This window comes from Mus musculus, chromosome 13 (assembly GCF_000001635.26).
Source record: "Mus musculus strain C57BL/6J chromosome 13, GRCm38.p6 C57BL/6J".
Taxonomy (NCBI): Eukaryota; Metazoa; Chordata; class Mammalia; order Rodentia; family Muridae; genus Mus; species Mus musculus.
In genome coordinates this window covers 33,652,077-33,671,806 of record NC_000079.6, presented here as the reverse complement: position 1 = coordinate 33,671,806, position 19,730 = coordinate 33,652,077, and the positions used below count along the sequence as shown (strand labels likewise).

Sequence of the window (19,730 nt, the reverse complement as noted above, 5' to 3'; positions counted from 1 at the left end):
TCTCTCACTAAAGTGAGATGAGATTTGAATGCAACTGGGTGAAGAAGCAGCAACATCACCATTTCTCTTGTGTCAGCATACATGACTCACTGAAGAAAGCCATAACATTTTACAGAAGGTATGAGCTCTGTAGCCAGCAATACAACCTCCCCCCAGATGTGCAAATCCAGATAATAGGTAAAGCCTTTCCAAGAAACAGACAAATACTCAATTCCAAAGATGCAATGCCATGAAGCCGTTTATTTCATAACTGTCATTGCACATATGGATAAGATAAAGTGGGTCACAGGCAAACCATGTAGAGCGGTAAAATACTGACAGAAACACCTTTTCCTTAGGGAGAGGAGAACCTGCCAATGATCATAAAATCTTCGGTCATATGGGTAAAAATAAAGGGGTGGTCAGCACAGAAAGTGTGGGTAGTTGGTGATGCACCCATCATCACAATATCTGTGGCAGCTGCAACCTTTGTGCCCTTCTCAATCACTTCTATAAAGGCCTTATATATGACCTTGGACAGAAACAAGCCTTGCTTGGAAGATATTCCAGAAAAGTCTGCTCTGCCCTCCTCAAAGGCATCAGTCATGCCCATCTTGTAAAGAACATTGTTCATGTCATAGATCTCCTCCAGCTTAAAACGTGGGAGGAAAACCTCCACCTCTTCTTCATTCATCTTGTCCAGACTTGTCCACTCTACAAATTTCTCATAAGTCATTTTCTTTTCCAACTAGAAAAGAGTTCAAAAGTTTAGGACAGTTCTGTCATACACAGCATTCTGGAGATGACTGTGAATCTCTACAGTGCCCAGGGAAGTGTGACTTTAACTTAATTTGGTAATTGGGAAGGGCTGGGGAACAGCTCAGTGGTTATTGTTTGCCAAGCTTGCTCCAGGCCCTAGATTCCATCCCATCCACACAAATGAATATAAGATAACAACATGATCATGGGAGCCCAGGAGAGCTGCCCTGACAGAAACCCACTGCCATTCTTTCTCTCTTGAAGCTCTATCAAGGCCCCATGCTCCTTACCATTCTAAGTTCAACATGTTCATCTGGAAGCATGATGATCATGTTCAGCTTATTCCCAGCATAGGGAAGCAACAGAATCTTGGTGGATATCTCTTCTATATAGGTTATCTTAAAGGTAGACTTTTGAAACATCATTTGCACAGGTTTCACCACATTCTGTAACAGTAGATAAACACTAAGTTGGAAGACGACACAATTGGTAAATCCAACAGAAGAATAATGTCATGATCTCTGGGAGTACTTTTTTTAAAAAAATTTTACTTGTAGGACATTTTATCAGAACATGATCTCTAAATTTTTGAAAATGTTTGAACTTCACATGTCTTGATGAATATGAAGTGTACCTCTTTGTCTTTTTTGATAATTTAGGTAGAAATTCAATTTATTTGATATTAGAATGGCTACCTCAACATGTTTCTTGTGACCATTTGCTTGGAAAATTGTTTTCTAGCCTTTTACTCTGAGGTGGTGTCTGTCTTTGTCCATGAGATGGGTTTCCTGTATGCAGCAAAATGTTGGGTCCTGTTTATGTAGCCAGTCTGTTCTTTTCTGGTCTCATCTCTTTGGGTTCTGTAGGCTTCTTGTATGTTTATGTGTGTCTCTTTAGGTTACAGAAGTAACTTCTTCTTCAAGGATTGCCATGGGGGGAGGGGGGGCTTTGTCTTAAGGAGTCATGCCTAAATCTCCTGGAGAAGACCTGTCTTCCAGACCCTCTGTTGTTTTAGCATGTATTCAGAACCAAACTTGATTCCCCCCTTCCCAGGTTTAACCATCTCCTTCCTGCCTGATGCATAGGAAAAAAAAAAAACGGCCCAAGGACCACCATTCTCAATTCCTTGTGGTCCCCAGCAGCATCTCTGTACACAGGAGATAGAAAACCCCAGCAGTTTTCCCATCCCCCACTGTTTCTCATCCTGGGAATCATGGGTTGGGGACCCAATCTCAGATTGCATTCTACCTTCACTGAAGTACATGATAGCAGTGCTCTGGCATCCCACCTGCAAGGCAGGAATACAGAGGTCATCTGCTCATAACTGTTTTTCTAATAGGGTGAGAAAAGTTATTTTCCCTTCATATTGTTTTGTGGCAGCCTTCTGGAGACATGGTACTTCTAAAAGAGAGAGAAGACACAAGAGTGCCCTATTGGAAGACACTCTGAAAAGAAAGGTGTGTCCACTCTTGAAGTGAATTACTAGGAATGGGCTGCATTCAGGATCACAAGGAGCCTCATACAAATCTAGAGTTTACACTTCCATATCTCCAAAGTTCTATAAAAGACTGTTTAGAGGACACTACAGAGTTCTGACAACAGGTTTTCCTTTAATAACTACCATTGACAGCATAGCCCATGACAGAAGCAGGGCCAGCCTGATACCATGTACCCTGAATTCATCATTGCCAACTTTTGAAAGAAAAAAGGGAAGAGAGGGGCCCCCAGGCTGTAAGAGAGTCTTGGATGATAAGTTGCCCAGGAACATGGGAGGCACAGGTTCCGCAAGGAGACTCTTTATAGAAGCCAGTGTGAAAAGAGAACCTTGCCCAGTAGTATCCTTAGTTACTGCATTGTAGTTACCTTGCTGACTCTGAAAGGCATTTCCCTGGTGTCCTCTTTATTAAATGGCTTCTCCCAGTATCCTTTGAAGTAGAAGTCATTAACAAGGACCAGTCTAGTGTTTGAATTCACTGAACCTGGAGATAGCAGGTCTTTGATTTTTTCTAAAAAAAGAAATGAACAGAAACAACAATAAAAAAGTAATTAGATATGTGATGGTTTTAATGAGACTGGCCCACATAGATTCATAGATTTGAATGCTCAGTCGTCAGTTAAATTGTTTTGGAAGAACTAGTAGGTATAGCATTTTTTGGAGGAGGTGTATTGTTGGGGGTGGACATTAAGATTTAAAAACACACAGCAGGTTCACCTTGTCTCACTCACTGCCTGCTGCTTGTCAATCAAGATGTAAAGTTCTTAGCTACTAGTCCAGCACCATGTCTGACTGCTTCCTGGCATATTGATTATGATCTAAACATATAAGAACTATAAGCAAGCACCCAGTGTGATGCTTTCTTTTATAAAAGTTGCCTTGGTCATGGTATCTCTTCACAGCATTAGAACAGTAACAAAGAAAAGAACGAACCAAGTATCAAGCAGAGTAGGCTGATACATGCCAAGGAATCATCAGCAAGTTGTGCAACATCCTGCTCTGGTCAAGAGCATAGATAAGACCTTTCACTTCTCTCAATATAAAGGGACCCTTGTCTTTAAAGCAACAATACTGGCATCAACAACAAGAAAGCATGGGTTTGTGCCAGCATGGTCTACAGAGTGAATTTCAAGACTGCCAGGGCTACACAGAAAAATCCTGCAATAAGAAAAAGAGAGAGTTCTGATTCCTGATTTAGAGCTAAAGATGCAGATCAATGTTAGAGTACTTTACTCTGTGCTAGGCAAAATATTGCTTAGCATACTCAAATCTTTTGGTTCAGTATCAAGGCATGTCAAAAGAAGTCCAGATTTAAAGAACAAATGGTCATTAATGTTTACATTTGGGTCACATGTGAAGGAACTAACACAATGATTATTAAAAATAGACTAAAAAGCCAGGTACGGTGGCATGCACCTTTAATCCTAGGACTTGTGATACAGAGGCAGGCAAACCTCTGAGTTTGAGTTCAGCTTGTTCTACTTAGTGAGTTTCAGGACTGGGTATAGAGAGAGGCCCTGTCTCCAAAAACAAAAATAAAAAGAGGAGAGACAGGAATGGTTCGGCAAGTACAGTTGCTTGCTACCAAACCTGAAGAATTGAGTAGAATCCCTAGCAGCCAGTGGTAGAAAGAGAAAACCAACTCTTGTGTGTTGTCCTGACTATAGTTATGAATTGACATAAACAAACTTACAACCAACAAACAAACTAATGTACCACTTTTTAAAATGTATATTAACTGCTTAGAGGGATTGGGTGTGTCTCAGAGGCTGAGAAGATCCACTCAGCATTCTCAGGGTCCTGGATTCAAACCTCAGCACAAAAAAAAAAAAAAACCACACACACACACACACAAATAGAGTAACTCTGTGTTTACCGTCTGTGTTTTTGGTTACCCAGGTGTTGATGTGCTGTCGGGATTGCTCTGTATCACCCTTAAAGTCCAGTTCTTCTATCTCTGCTTTGTAGAACTTTTGGCTGGCATCTTTAAAAGACTGAAACATAGTAACATAATTACATGGTCATGAAAGTGTTTAGCACCAACAGGCTCCTTTCCTATGCACGGAAACAGAAAATCAGATATACAGATGTGATTTGCAAACAAATATACAAAACAGTTAAAAATCTAGCCTTCTTGTTTCTGGCTTTCTTCAACCTTAGTTTATAAATGAGGTAAGATGCTGGTTTGGATAAGAATCACTAAAAAACATGACAAATAGTTGGATCTTTAAGATAGTAGTAACTGAGGCTCAATGAGATAACTGGGAACACAGTCAAATGCAGTATCATACTGCTGTCACTGCAGCAGGCCATGAGACTGATAGAGTGAAGGTTAACTCCACAAATGCTATGGTACCTCTGTGCTGTTTGTGGGCTACACCTTTTATTGAAGCTTTCCATGATAACATGATACAAATTTCCCCCACTCAAAATAGTGTCACCTATAGCCACAGACATAACGGAAGTCACCAAGGAAACTATGAAATTGAGTATATCATACTAATTTATTTTACTTTACCATGTGGAATATGAATACCTATGTGTCACATGGTCATCATGTGAGCTCAGTTGCAGGGGATAAGAAATTCACAAAACACTGACCATTCTGGGGTGTGATTTTGTTGAACAGTAGTGAAGAATTGGTGTGGCATGAAAGGCCTTAAATGGAAATGATCAGCAGCACAATGCAAATTAATGAACAAGCCACTTGCTGATATAATCTAGAAAACACAATGTTACTGAGGACCACCCACACTCTGCCTTGTTACAACACAAAACTCAATACAGTATAAATGGTCTGAAACTTCCATTATGTTTATAGTATATATGGAATAGTTTTTCAATATTTCTATGAAACAGCTCATCTCATGGCTACATACTTAATTCTTCTTTGAGTGAACTGTTTTTAATTTTTCAATTGTGTCTTTATATGGGTAAGGCAAATGTACATTTCTTGTGGATCTGTGCCTATGTGTTGAAGGTATGTATATACCTGTGTATAAGCCTATACAATGGCTAGAAGATAACTTCAGCTTAATGTATCTGAGTACTACATGACACTTACTTTTTTAATATGGAATGTCTTTTCCACGAAGAGCCTGTTTTCTGTTTTGAGTATGATCCCAGGATCAGTCTTGTTCACTTCATTGAGAAGTAAATGGAAGTCCTGGTGGATATCTTCACATGGATCACTGCTGCATTTATCCAAAGAAAGTGTCTAAAACCAGAACAGATTCAAAATCACTTCATTAGGCCCAGCTATAGGAAATGAGTCACCACTAAACTTATCTTCAGAATTTCATAGATCCCTGCTGCCACTCAAAGAACAACCCAATTAAAGATGAAGATCTTGAAGTTTCTCTTTCTAGGGACCTCTACCATGCCCTGTCAGCACTGGTCTGAAAAGAGATGGCACTTCATGGTCACTAATGTTGCTCTTGCCGCAAGCAGGACTATCAACCAGAACTGCTATCATTCAAGGACAGGTGACTTCTGACCTTAGGCCATTCACTCTCTTCCCTGATCTTGGTCTAGGCTGTCTCCAGAACTATTTGACTGACAGAATTGATGGAGTAACATGTTTAAACCTGTGCTTTAAAAGGCCTGACAGCAGCTAGGTTTCATCTCTTGTTTTCAGCTACCTTGGTGGAAGGAAATCCAAGCTACATGGAAAATCCTAGAGTTAACGTCACCACACAAAGCTGCTTGAAAGAGAAGATCCCAGCCAAGAATGAACACCTGGAAGCCAGACCTTAGATAGAGTTCCTTAGACATTCCAAACCTGCTGAAAAGCTATATAAATAACTTCTCGTAGTCCCATTGTAAACATACGAATTGTCAATCACTAGATGTGATATTTTTGGAAATAAAAGAGAAAGAATGAGAGACAGTTTAAATTGAAGGCAAGCCTCTATCTTCTAACTCTCTCCAGTAGGGAAGCAGGCAAAGGAAGAAACAAACACATATGTCTTATAAAAAGCTTTTGGATTAGCAAGAGGTAATCCAAAATTACAATTTATAGCTTAAGTTGCCCATCAATAAGAAAGACTTGCATCAAACACAACTAGAAATAAATGAAGATATCCCTAGCCTTGGAATATAGGAGGCTGTAGACATGCCCACTTGACTGTGAATCAGAATTATTACAGTTCAGAGGCTGCAATGTGTCCTTCCTCCCATGTTCTGAATGTATTGCCCCACATTGGCATATTGACATCTGACACACGGTTCCTCAGTATATGACTGTATTTGGAGATAAGGTTTTATAAGGTACAATGAAGTTAAAAGGAAGTTGTTAGTGTAAGGTAAACCCAATCTATATTCCTAGAAAAAAAAAGTTGAACATGACCTAGACATCCATGGGGAAAAAGATGCCATATAAGCCATAGAAAACCAGATTTTCACCTACTGGATTTATAATACCCTGTTAGGAGTGACCTTGCTTGCATGTTAATTTCCTTGTCATCCATAAGTGCTTACTGGCACAAATTCCTGGCCTCTCTGGGAAAGTACTAGCCCAGTTGAGAACAAATAGCTCTAGATCTTGAGAACAGGTACCTAGCAACCCATTCTGTTCTGTTTTTCCTGTTATTTACCCAGCCAATATCCTATTCTTGAGAACAGATGTATTCACACACACACCCCTTACCCCATATCCTGTTTCTATGAGTATATAACCTGTGTGGGAACAATACAAATTTGTCAGCTTGATCAGACCTCCTGATTTGCTGTTCATTCTTCACCATCTCTTGACCTCCCATTCTCTCCACAGATTCCCCCCACCCTCCAAGTCCCTGTTGACTGTCCCATGGGCCGGGACAATACCCAGCATCTAGAGTTATCAGAAAGTACTCTGTTATTTAACCCTCCCAACCTGTTGTCTTTGTTACATAGTCCTAGGTGGTACTTCATGGAGTGTGGACTGTACTTATCCCTACCTTATCATGGGGCAGCCTGTCGTTAAAGTTCATATACTTCTGCAAACAAATTACTGCATTTAACAAGATTCCCAAAATTCTATTTCTGGTTTTCCAGATGAGGGTGATGCCATTTGGAGACAAAAGTCAAGATACTATGCGGAGAACCTATTTGTAAGAGGGTTGAAACCTAATAGCACCAGACAATACACAGTGGAGGGTCTAGGGCCTTGGTGCCATGCCCTTGTTATTTTTGCCCCAAATTAACCCTCACATACAGTCACCTCCAGTGCATCTGGATGTTACAGCTGGGGTTCAGCATGGAAATGCATCCTGCCCATCACATCTTCAGTCACACCCCTATGTCATATTGGAGTATGGAAGTTAGCTCAACTGACAGTTCAAATTATTTATCTGCTGTGAAATGATGCTCCTTACCTGCCTTATCTGCCTTGCAGTGTTTTCCTTTGCTCCCAATAAGGTCATGGCCAGGGATGAAGCAATGCTCGGGGGTGATAAAAATATATTTTTTGAGGTGTCGTCATCCAGTGCTTTCAAAAGTTTGAAGGCAAATTTAGTATTTAATTTCGGCAGAGGATCCATGATGGTGAGACTGGAATGAGGGATTACAATAAATATCACATAAACACAGGCTGATATATAGGTTTGCTCTTCATTCCCACCAATACTATCATACCCCAGTGAACAAGGGGCACACACATACACACACACACACACACACACACACACACACACACACACACACACACACCACAGAAAGTACATTTCACATACAGAAAGTGTCCATCCTGGTCTACGTAGCAAGTTCCAGGCCAGCCAATGCTACATAGTGAGACCCTGTCTCAAAACAACTAACCAACCAAACACACACACACACACACACACACACACACACACACACACACTAAACAAACAAATAAAAATAAGAACTTTACATGCATACTCAATTTTTCTAGTCCAATGGCATAATAGCTAACATCTTGTTTCTTTCAGGAGGGGATTTGTGAAGTAAAACATCTGAATGCTTGGAGAACAGAACTCATCCTCATAGAGAAGCCTCAGATATCCTAATGTCTTGTTGTTCTCTATTCACAGCTCATCCATGTTGCTGAAATGAGCATTTCAATTGCCTATCCATTTTAAAGGACACAGGAGGATCTAGCAATTCAAGTGTATGCCCTTTTTACTCAGGCAGTAATTTTGGAAGTACTGTTGGTTTATCACAGACTAACTCTGCTCTCTTCTTCTTCTCCTTTCTTCCTTCCTTCCTTCCTTCCTTCCTTCCTTCCTTCCTTCCTTCCTTCCTTCCTTCCTTCCTTCCTTCCTTCCTTCCTTCCTTCCTTCCTTTCTTTCTTCTCTCTATCTGTGCCCTCTGTCCCTTCTTCCTGATCCTCCACTTCTTTCTCTGCATTACCCATTTGTCAGCTGGTAAAACTCTTAGACTTCTTTCATCTGGGACTTGCTTTCTGGCTTAGCTCCTTTCCCCATTGCTGTGATAAAATACACTGGAAAAAAAAGCAACTCCAGTGAGAGTTTTGGCTCCTGGTTCCTCATGGCAAAGACATTCGGGAGACAGCACATAAAGGGAACAGTTCACACTGCATCCATAGTCAGGGCCATGGTCAGGAAATGGTGCTGTCCACTTTGGGTGGATCTGTTGACATTGTTCCAATTCCTTCTACTGTAACAGAATTCTATCCTAATTAAAATAATAATATCCATGGGTAGGGGGAGTAAAAAGCAACCCATAGTGTGCTTAGATGACCATTTCCTAGGTAATTCTATATTCTGCCAATCTGACAGATAACACTACCACATCAAACTTCTCCATTTCCCAGCACACACAGAGAACTGTGTGGCAATTTGGAGCATGCCTGCTGGGCTCTAAAGTGCTGACTTAGCATTAGCTAAGTTATAGGGAAACAGTCTCTTGACCCATTTGTTCTCTGTTTACAAGAACAATGGACCAGTACACAGATAGAAGGTCTACAAAGACTGGCTACCCAATCTAACCCAGATCCAGCAAACTTGAGAACAGAGCTGTTGATCTATGTGATCCTACAGCATCTGCTTGCCATTTTAGCCAGAGAGTGGTTAGGGGTAGAGGATTCTGTTGACACTATTCCAATCCCTTCTAGTGTTACAAGTCTGAGTTAGCTGTAATTAATTTAACTGTAAAAGATACTTTGGGCCAGGCCTGGTGTTATATGCCTTTATTCCCAGAGGCAGGAGGCAGAGGCAGGGGGACCTCTGAGTTTGAGGCCACCATAGTCTCCAGAGCAAGTTCCAGGACAGCCAGGGCTACAGAGAGAAATCCTGCAAAAACAAAAATCAACTAACCAAGCAAGCAAGCAAACAAACAAACAAACAAACAAACAAAAAAACAAAGGAATCTAAAAATCTTTAGAAGAAAACCCCTATTTTTCTAGAAATAGGTGATACTCCAGGTAGGGTTTCCTATAATTTCCAGTATTATTGATACCATGGCAATGCTCATTTTCTGTACATTTAATTATCAAAACAATTATAAGAGAAAAAGTAGTTGCAGGCCAGTTATTAATTGGCAGAGCACTTCCTCAACAGAACACACTTTGCCTAACATGAGTTTAATAGCAAACACATCAAAATGATCTCAGAAGCTCCTCATGAGTATCCATCTTCTCCCATAGAGAGTCTCCAAAGAGCTGGGTTTGAGCCTAGCTTTCCAGGTTAGAACAACACAACTCACAAAGACCTAGACACATTCCAGAGAACCTCCAGGAAAATAAGTCCAACACCCTTGTCAATTATTCCCAGGTGTCTCTGGCCCAAGACCGTTGAGATACTGAAGCCTGTCTCTTGTGTCAGGAGTTCAGGATCTCAATATCTGGGCAAGCAGAGTCACATTTGGCTCCGGTTCTGCTCTCGGACCCCATAGTGCATAAGCCCCCTTTTCAATGGGTGCTCAGCAGATGCTCCTGGCAACTGAGCCAGGGGAGGGACCACTAGCTGGTCAGGCTCACAAGGCAACTCACACCTTCTGTGGAGTGTCCCTGAAGCAACCTGGCAGTTTAGGAAAGAAACACTAGTCCTGATCACAGAGCTCTAGCGGCGCACCACACCTGTCCTTGCCCTCCTGAGTCCCCAGTGTCAGGCATGTCAGGCACCAAAGGTGACCCACTGCAGCAAAGGCTGCAGCAGAGGATACCTGGACCTTAGCCTCACCCTTGAATATGGAGCTCAGCAGAGATCTGAAGGCTCTAACTGTGCCCCTGGCTTCAAATACTGGCTGGGCAGAGAGGTGGGTGGAGTCTGAAGCCCAGGGCAGGTACTGGGCTCTGGTGTTAGGAAAGGCAAAGGTCAGAGTCTGGTGACCTGAGCCCAACAATGCACCCCATCCTTTGGCTGTGGGCCACACCACCTGCCATTAGGCAGCTAATCCTTTGGTTCCTGGATGCCTTTACTAACTACAGACTCTAGAAAAAAACAGGGAGAAGATCAAACCCAGGCTGAACTCCCTGGGTGGTTTCCTACAGAGGACTCGAGTGCAGTCTCTTCAGCCTATTCACTCTGCCATTTTCTAGACTTAGTGACAGACAACTTTAGCAACATTGGAAGTGTGCCAGGACTTAGTGGGCACAAATGGGATAAAGCAGAACAGAATTTGAAAATGTGAGAGAGGGTCGAAGACTTTTACTACTGGGGCTGGAGAGAGTATTTGTCTAGCACTCACAGATAAAGAAACAAATACATGAAATGAATCAATGAAATAAGAAACACAAGTAAGTGTCCCAAGACTCTAATACTCTTCTGTTCCAAAGTAATTATACTCAGAAAAACATAATTAGTTGAAATAAATCCAAAGTACAGGAATATAATGGTCTGCATTTTCTACTCATAAATAACATAAATAACATTCCTGGTAAAAAGACAGAGTCTTTCTGTCTATTTTCTTTCTCATTCATTTGTGTATGGTTTTTACCTAATGTATATACAAGTATATGAAGTCTGTACATATGTATAAACAAGTATATGCAATCTGTGCTTGTGTGTGTGTGTGTCTTTTATATTCAAGTTATAATACTATTGATAGATAACAAAATTCTATTCTTTGGTAGGAAAGGCAGAAATTAGAGCTATATATAGATTTCTAGTACAAACACATACAGCGTGTGTTTCCTCAGACACACTGCAAGGAGGATGTTGTATTTTATCAAATTAGTATGAAAATCCTGTTTACCATCTCATGGTGGTCTTGAGGGGAAACATGACCTGGTGGGTTGATCAATGACAGGTTTAAGTGTCAGGCCAACTCTGCTAACTTTGTCTCACCCTAAACCAAGAATTCCCAGCAAAGACCTTACTGACATTTGAATTGGTTGCCTCTTGGTTGTAGAGACTGCCTTGACCTTATAGATGTGACAATCCTCTTTTTAAGAATCCACATGTGACCTACTTGCCCAGAGAGTAAGATCCTGGGTTCTTGACATATACAACATGCTTGGTGATCTCAGAAAGCTGATGCCAAAATGGAGCCTGGTAGTCAGTCTTAGACCTGCCTTTCTGGAGCCTCTTTTGGAATGTGTCTAGGTCTGTGTGAATTGTGTGCAGGGGCGGAAGAGTGAGGATCAAAGCATTGACCTTTTTACAACCCTAGTCTCCCAATTCTATGAAAATAGATACTTTTGTGAGGAATCTTTCAGATTAGCTTCTTGGATCCTTGCCTCTTTAGCTTAATGTTTCTGACTAATTCTTCCAGCTTTTCATGAAAAACACACTCTGTATGTAATTATTACAGAATTATATGTCTAGTTGTAATTTCTGCCTTTCCTGACAATGAATAGTATTTTGTTATCTTAGTTTCATAAGTTGAATTAAGCAATCACACACACACAAATTCACACACAATCACAGATTGAACATGCTTGTATATTCATTAGGTACATATACTATACTATACTATACACACACACACACACACACACACACACACACACATGAGAAAGAAATGGAGAGGAAAAGGCACAGGTTTACTGTGAATGTTATTTATAAATAAAAATCACAGTTCATTTTACTCATATGTTTTAAGTATTTTTTCATCAAAGTGTGCTTAACGTGTTTTATTTTTGGTATTCTGTCTTCCTAGGAATCCATCTCATGGCTTTGCTCATGTAAAGCACACACTCTGTCACTTAGTTCTATCCCCAGCATATTCTGTGCTCTATATACAAAAACACTCCTCTTAAAGTGTTGGGGAAAACAAACTGACAAAAACATATTCAAAATGAATATTGCTATACACACACACGTCACTGAACATATCCTAGAACAACAACCAAGAAGTCATTCTGCATGAATATGTCCACTCCTGAGGCCCAAGAAGAGAAAGCATACTCTCACATCTATGGATTTTCACCCTGATGCACATTTTGTAACATTAGTTAAGGATCCTGTTCTATGTGTGAAATTTTCAGTTCCTTGGATTAGCTAATTGATGAAATATGAACAGCCCTTACACCTGGAGGCCAGTGGTGGAGGTGGGTTTGTATTGATTTAGTAATACTTCCTGGAAACCAGAACACAGTCAGTGGAACTATAGAAGGCTATGTATCTAGTCAACTGGAACTTTAGAAGAGTACAAATCCACCTATGGAGTATGACACCCACAATTGTCAATAGCATGGCTAACTCAATTGGATTAAATGTGTAGTGGCCACATACCTATAGTACAAAACTGAGTCTTTTACACAGGTAGAGTCCATGTACATACATGTGAGGAGCTGCCCTTGCAATCGCCATTACAAGATGGCGCTGATATCCGGTGTTCTAACTGGTAAACAAGTAGTCTGCGCATGTGCTGGGGTATTTTTCCATTCCTTGTGCCCTGCCTGTCCCGTTGCGTCATCTGGGCTGATGGTGAGCAACCAGTCAGGGTGAAATATGTCTCCAACCGCTCTTGTGGTCTATTTAAGGACCGAGTTTCCTGTGTTCTGGGTCTCCTCCCCAGAAGCTGATCATCTTTCTCTCGAGATGCATTAAAGCTTTGCTGCAGAAGGATCTGAGTGTGTCCTGTGTGTGTGTCCTCGTTGGTGAGACTCCTTATCACACAGGGACACATACACCTCAAACCATGCCTGTGTCATTTTCTATGTGCAGTGTCTTTTCCCATGTACAACAAAGTTGTTAAAATGTCATATGGGAAACCATGTCATGTTGCCTTCTAGATCTTCATGTCAAGTATTCCAAGAATTTTTCCAATGAACTACCAGCAATAGTAACCTCTAGTGACTCACCTATGAATTATATTGTCACTTCTAAAAGACAGATCAGCCAAGACTATTTCAAGACCATGAACATAGACGAAATGTTTTACCTTACTCTAGTTAAAGCCAATCAGTAGGAAAGGTTTTTTTTTAAAGCTCTTGCACACAGTAGACATGGACTGTAATCATGAAGACTTTCATGTCTATGATTAACCACTTTGGGAATAAACTTACAATGCAAAATTTTTTTCTCAGTGATTGGTTTCCTGAAGGACCTGGTTCCATGTCATGCTTCTCTATGTCTTTTTTTTCCATAGTAAAAGAAACTCATCTTCTGATTTACTGGGGCATGAGTGTTCTACTTCAAAACACAAATGAGGAGGCAGCAGAGAAGGTATCTACCTTGCTAGGACAGGGTACAGCTGACCAGTAGCCTCTACCTGAGATCACAGATCAATGCTGAAAAATACTATTCATTCTTCATGAGGAGAAACATGGTAGTGTTCTCTGGAGACATTTAGAAAGTTCACCCATGTGGAAGTCATGAGGGCCCTATAAATGAAGTTCTTAAAATTAAAAATACAGAATATGTAAAAATAAAGCAAAAAGGTGGCAGTAAACCTGTGATGAGTGAGACTTGAGGGATATGAGGCTAATGTCAGGTAACCTTTGATTGGCATCTAGGAACAATGTGGCCCTCCAGACTCTACCACCCCTGTCTCTGGGAAACAGGTGTTATCATTAGGGCTTATACTGCAGACAAGTGGTCTTGGAAACCCAAGTGTTTCCTTGCTGGCCATACTTAATAGTCATCTGGAAATAATCTATTGAAGACCCATTTGGATTCCACATATAGGGACTACCCTGGGTAGTCTAGAGAGAAAGTGAGGGTGGTATGAGATGAATATGCCGCTGTTCAACCTTGATAACAATTTCTGAGTATTTAAATGAAGGTACAGAACTTCCCTTTGCCATGCCTATCTGTCTTAGCTCATTTTCTTTGGCTATTACTAAACTTCAGACTGCATATTTTGTAAAGAGAAGGGGTATATTTAACTTCTGATTTTAGAAGCTGAGAGGCCCAAGGTTGAGAGACTGCATCTTAATGAAAATCTTTTTGCTGGTAGAGAATATCTGTAGATTACTGTTGTCCTGCAGGTCTTGACACTCTCAAAGGAGTACATATAAGTGATAATGGTAATTGGGCTCCATATTAGACACATTCAAGATATCCCAAAGACATAAGCTCAAGGAAAAATGGATTGGCTTTAACAGATGTCTATTGTCTAGTTTTCACTGCAGCATTCCTTCAAACACACACACTGCCTCTCCTATTTTCCATGGCCATCTGTGTGTCTCAAAATAACATAAGACCTTTACAAGGATAGTGGTACCACCCAGACTTTGAGATAACTATGTAACTTCATAGGTAACATCCTTCAGAACAGTTACAATCTTGTCTTTTAGATAGTTAGATAGCAGCCACTTAGAGATGGAAACGGGGACAATACAGCATTGGACTAAGTACACACTTGCCAGCGGATGAAATATGTTGTGGTATGGGCAGTATTGTTGATGAATATAGGTGCAAGAAAAAGTAGAAACAATAAGTTTGTGTGTTGTAGTTGTTATGATTTTGGGAGTTTTCTACATTTTATTGCTGCCTTTAAATATCTATTAGGTGGTATTACCCCACTTCAGACCATATAGTTTCCAAATAAAAGACACAAAAACTTTTACATTTATAAGTTTAAAGCATTTGGAATTGGCAAATTTTGTTTTTTCACATGTGGTGATACCCAAGATCTCACTTGCTATGTTCTACCCGGGCCACTCCTATTCCACCAGGCCTTCACTTACGCCCATGAGTTCACAGTGCATGCCACTGATGTTGAGTTCTTCCTCCTTGACTCCCCTTGCTGTCCCTATCTTAGACCTCAAGCACAGGAACCTTCACTTCACTCCCCTCTGTTCTACCCATACTTAGCTGTAGGCATTTTTATTAACCAATCAAGGATAACTTTGGGGAGAAGATTTATATAGCACCATTTGGTGTACATGAGGATAGCCTTATCTTGTCCCAGTTCTTAACATTGGAATACATAGCAGCACCAGATAAACTTCTTACATTGCTCACTTTTGTCTAAATAAAAAGGCCCTTTCTTTTGCAATAATAAACTACATGCAGTCAGGACAACTATGAAGCAATTATGAAGTCTGTGGTATAAAAATTATATTCATAATGTCCAGTCTATTTGTATCTGGCAACTTAGAAGAAATTATTCTATAATATATCTCTAATTTTCAAAACTTGTAAATATCAATTTAAAAAATCTGTTCATAATTTCCTCCAGCCTTCATAAAACATCTTCTAGACCCTCTAAACCTCATTTACCAACCTTAAAATTCCTTCTTATAACAAACCTTAATATCCTCCAACAATCATAACTTGCATTTACCATCCTGAAGGCATTTCTTTAGACCATAAAATATTTTCTTAGATCCCTTGGAATGTAAGTTTAATTGTGAGACTATTACTACCTAGTCTTCATCCCACCTGAAACCTGAGAAGGAATAAATATTATCTGAGTATATAGAAAATACAGGTGAACAGATTTCAAGGTTATAGAAGAAAACAGAGAATTGTCTGCCTGAAAAGTTCTCCTGAGTTGTCTCTATAATGTAGCATCCATCTTCAGCCTTTTCATCCAGTATATTTGACAGATATATTTCTGAAGTAGGAAATATGAGGGACTTACTTACTCTGTCTAGGCAATTCAGCAGTCAACTTTATCTGCATTTACGTTTGTACATTTCAGAAAACATTTTGTCTATAGAGGCAATAGAATATTTTTTGGCCCACTATTAGCTTACCACATTAGAAGCCATTTTCTTCTCTCTTCTTCTTCTTCTTCTTCTTCTTCTTCTTCTTCTTCTTCTTCTTCTTCTTCTTCTTCTTCTTCTTCTTCTTCTTCTCCTTCTCCTTCTCCTTCTCCTTCTCCTTCTCCTTCTCTCCTTCTCCTTCTCCTTCTCCTTCTCCTTCTCCTTCTCCTTCTCCTTCTCCTTCTCCTTCTCCTTCTCCTTCTCCTTCTCCTTCTCCTTCTCCTTCTCCTTCTCCTTCTCCTTCTCCTTCTCCTTCTCCTTCTCCTTCTCCTTCTCCTTCTCCTTCTCCTTCTCCTTCTCCTTCTCCTTCTCCTTCTCCTTCTCCTTCTTCTTCTTCTTCTTCTTCTTCTTCTTCTTCTTCTTTTTTGAAGATTTATTTATTTATTTATTTATTATGTACTTTATTTACATTTCAAATGTTATCCCCTTTCCTGTTTTCCTCTTTGAAAACCCTCTGTTCCCTCCCTCCTACCCTTGCTCACCAACATACCCACACCCTCTTCCTAGCCCTGGTATTCTCCTACACCTGGGGCATACCATTGGCCTGAGCACAGCGTCCCCAATGAAGGAGCTAGAGATTTATTTATTATTATACATAAGCACACTGTAGCTGACTACAAACGCACCAGAAAAGGGTGTCAGATCTCATTATGGGTGGTTGTGAGCCATCACGTGGTTGCTAGGATTTGAACCCAGAACCTTCAGAAGAGCACTCAGTACTTACCTGCTGAGCCATCTCAACAGCCCTAGAAGCCATCTTCTAATGGAGAACTTTCTAATATCTTCCAAGTAAAATGTGTGCTTCTAGGACCTGACATGTATAAATGTCAAAAGGCCTTAAATTAATTTTAAAAACATTAAATGCCATATTTTGTGAGCTCTGAGATTTGAGAAGGCTGTCTATCTATTTATAGCATATCTAAACAGGCAAATGTTGTTTTTTTCTACCTATCTATAATCTATTCAACATAGGATGTATATTTTTGTGATAATAAAGACTATCATCTGCTACGACCATGAGTATTCTTGTCTATTGTACTTTTAGCCATACCTAACTGTAAGAGCAGCTATTAAAAGGACTAGAGATAAACCTTTTATTTTTACATGAGTTGCATTGGCACAGTATCTATGCAAGAGTTCAAACTTACATATATTATGTTGTATCAAAATTAACCTCCAACTTTGAATCAACATACAAAGATTTGTACCAATGAAAAGCTTAAATTTCTATCAATATACAATAATCTCTATCAATTTAAACAAAAAACCTTATTTGATATCAGTAGCTCTAAATTGAAGAGTAAATTCAAATAATCTACCATTTTATTCTATTATTCCTATATTATATTTCTATATCCCCCTTTTCTTCTCAACCTCCTTCCCTTTATCCAAGAAAGAAAGAAGGAAAGGGAAAAAGAAAGGGAAGAGAAATTCCTGAATCTAAGCTCCCTATTTAATTTCCTCCCTATATAAGACCATAACTACTTGTAACCATCCCCTTAAATGATAACATATCCATAACTCAAAAAATGATTGAACACATTCACCACAACTTAATGGATTGGTTTTCATGAAATTGCTTTCTGTTTATTGGGGCATAGGATTTCATTTTGGAGACCCAAAGGAAAACTCAGAAAATGGTTAACTCCAGGGAAATTTAGCTGTGGCAATTGTTTTCCAGTCTCTGTATGCTGATAAAGTTCAGAATTAAGTGAATTCCTGGCTGCATCAGTCTGTAAGGCTGGATGAATTGTGGTCATCTAGGGTCAGCAGCTCTCTTTGAAGCAGTTTTGGAAGTAAGTCTTTTGAGGAGACATTATTGAGGTAGTCTGAGACTGGCTGAGGTAGCATCTGGCATCTCAGTATTCCTGTAGGATAATCTTTTCTGGGCTGCCGTTTTTGGTTGTCATCTCCTATGAATACATAAGTTTTCACAAGTAATACATAGTTCTTTACCAGCAATGTATGGAATGTGCAATGCATATAGATCAGACAAAGATGATTATTTGTTGTTTGAGCAGATGAAAGACATCTTAAGTTCATTTAGACTGTAACCTAAACTTCAATATAAAAGTTTATCTATTCCACATGAAAGAATGGTGTGATGATCCTTGAGGACTCTAGCCAACAAGATGTATTGGCTCTGTGTATTTGAATTCTGGCTAGATATGTATACATATCCCAGTCAGTTTCAGAGTTGTTTCCATAAAACTTTAGCATTATCCATTATACATTCAGTCCTTTTGATTTTTCTTTTCCTCTTCCCTATAGCCATGATATCCAGGGAGTTGCCCTCTATCAAATCCATTCCTTAGTATTTTAGATGAATTCCAAAGCCTTTCTCCTTTTCTGTTGACACAAACAGAAAACATCTTTTCCCACCTAACATGCATTTGTTCAGCAGTTTGAAGTCATTATTATTATAGCCTGATCTAATCTAGCAGCCACAATTTTATCCAGGTATGCTCCATTTGACCTTTCACATAGACAATGTACAATATCACCATTACCATTGAACACGTAACCATTTTCATGTTGATAAATCAAAAAAAAAAAGATTGTATGAAGTCAAAACATCTTCCTTTACAATGTTGTATAATTAATATTATTTATTGAGGCAGGGTTTCTCTCTTTAGCCCAGACTGTCCTGGATTTTCTCTGCAGATCAGGCTGGCCTTGAAATCACAAGCAACCCATCTGTCTTTGTTTTTGTTTCCTTTATAAGATCCTACTTATTTTATTGGGATATTATTTGTTTTTTATTTAATTTAAATTTTTGGTTATTCTTTTTACCTCTGGCTCACTGTCTCCTCACAGATTCCCCCTCCTAAAATACTTTCCTATCCCAACTCCCTTTCTCCTCTGAGCTGGTGGAGAGCCCTAGGTATACCCCTACCTGGCACTTCAACTGTCTGTGAATCTAGGCATTTCCTCTCCCACTGGGACTAGACAAGGTAGCCTAGCTAGGAAATCATATCCCATATACAGGCTGAAGCTTTTGGGATAGCCCCAGGTTCAGTTACTTAGGACCTACATGAACACCAAGCTGAACATCTGCTACATATTTGTGGGGAGTCCTGGGTCTCACCTGTGTTTGTTCTTTGGTTGGTGGTTCAGACTCTAAGAGCCTCGACGGTCCAGATTAGTTGACTCCCCAGGTCTTCTTGAGGAGTTCCTATCCACTTTTGGGGCCTGTAATCTTTCCTCCTAGTCTTCCATAAGATTCCTCAAACTTCTTCCATTATTTGGCTGTAGGTATCCTTATTTGCATGATGGAGATGTTGGCTGAAGCTTTTCAGAGGGCAACATGCTCCTGTCTGGAAGCATAGCAGAGTATCATTAACATAGTCAAGGATTGGTGTTTGTCCATGGAATGGGTCTCATGTTTGGCAAGTTATTATTTGGCCTACCCCTAAGTTTCTGCTTCATTCCCAT

The 19,730-nt window shown here is 39.9% G+C and overlaps 1 protein-coding gene across 2 annotated transcripts; it reads right to left on the bottom strand.

The window, feature by feature from the left end:
* Positions 1–221: 221 nt before the first annotated feature.
* Serpinb6d (serine (or cysteine) peptidase inhibitor, clade B, member 6d) lies at positions 222–10,402 on the bottom strand. 2 transcript variants are annotated; one of them, NM_001076790.2, is made up of 7 exons: positions 10,187–10,402; positions 7,588–7,762; positions 5,298–5,450; positions 4,110–4,227; positions 2,602–2,744; positions 1,029–1,184; positions 222–727 (listed from the first exon to the last, which is right to left on the bottom strand). In NM_001076790.2, exons 2-7 carry the CDS (start codon positions 7,750–7,752, stop codon positions 335–337), a joined length of 1,128 nt encoding a protein of 375 aa, NP_001070258.1. In that variant the 5' UTR covers positions 7,753–7,762; positions 10,187–10,402; the 3' UTR covers positions 222–334. The 2 variants fall into 2 exon arrangements, with proteins under 2 accessions (NP_001070258.1, NP_001287821.1); NM_001300892.1 differs by having other exon boundaries at positions 10,272–10,332.
* Between the last annotated feature and the right edge of the window lie 9,328 nt (positions 10,403–19,730).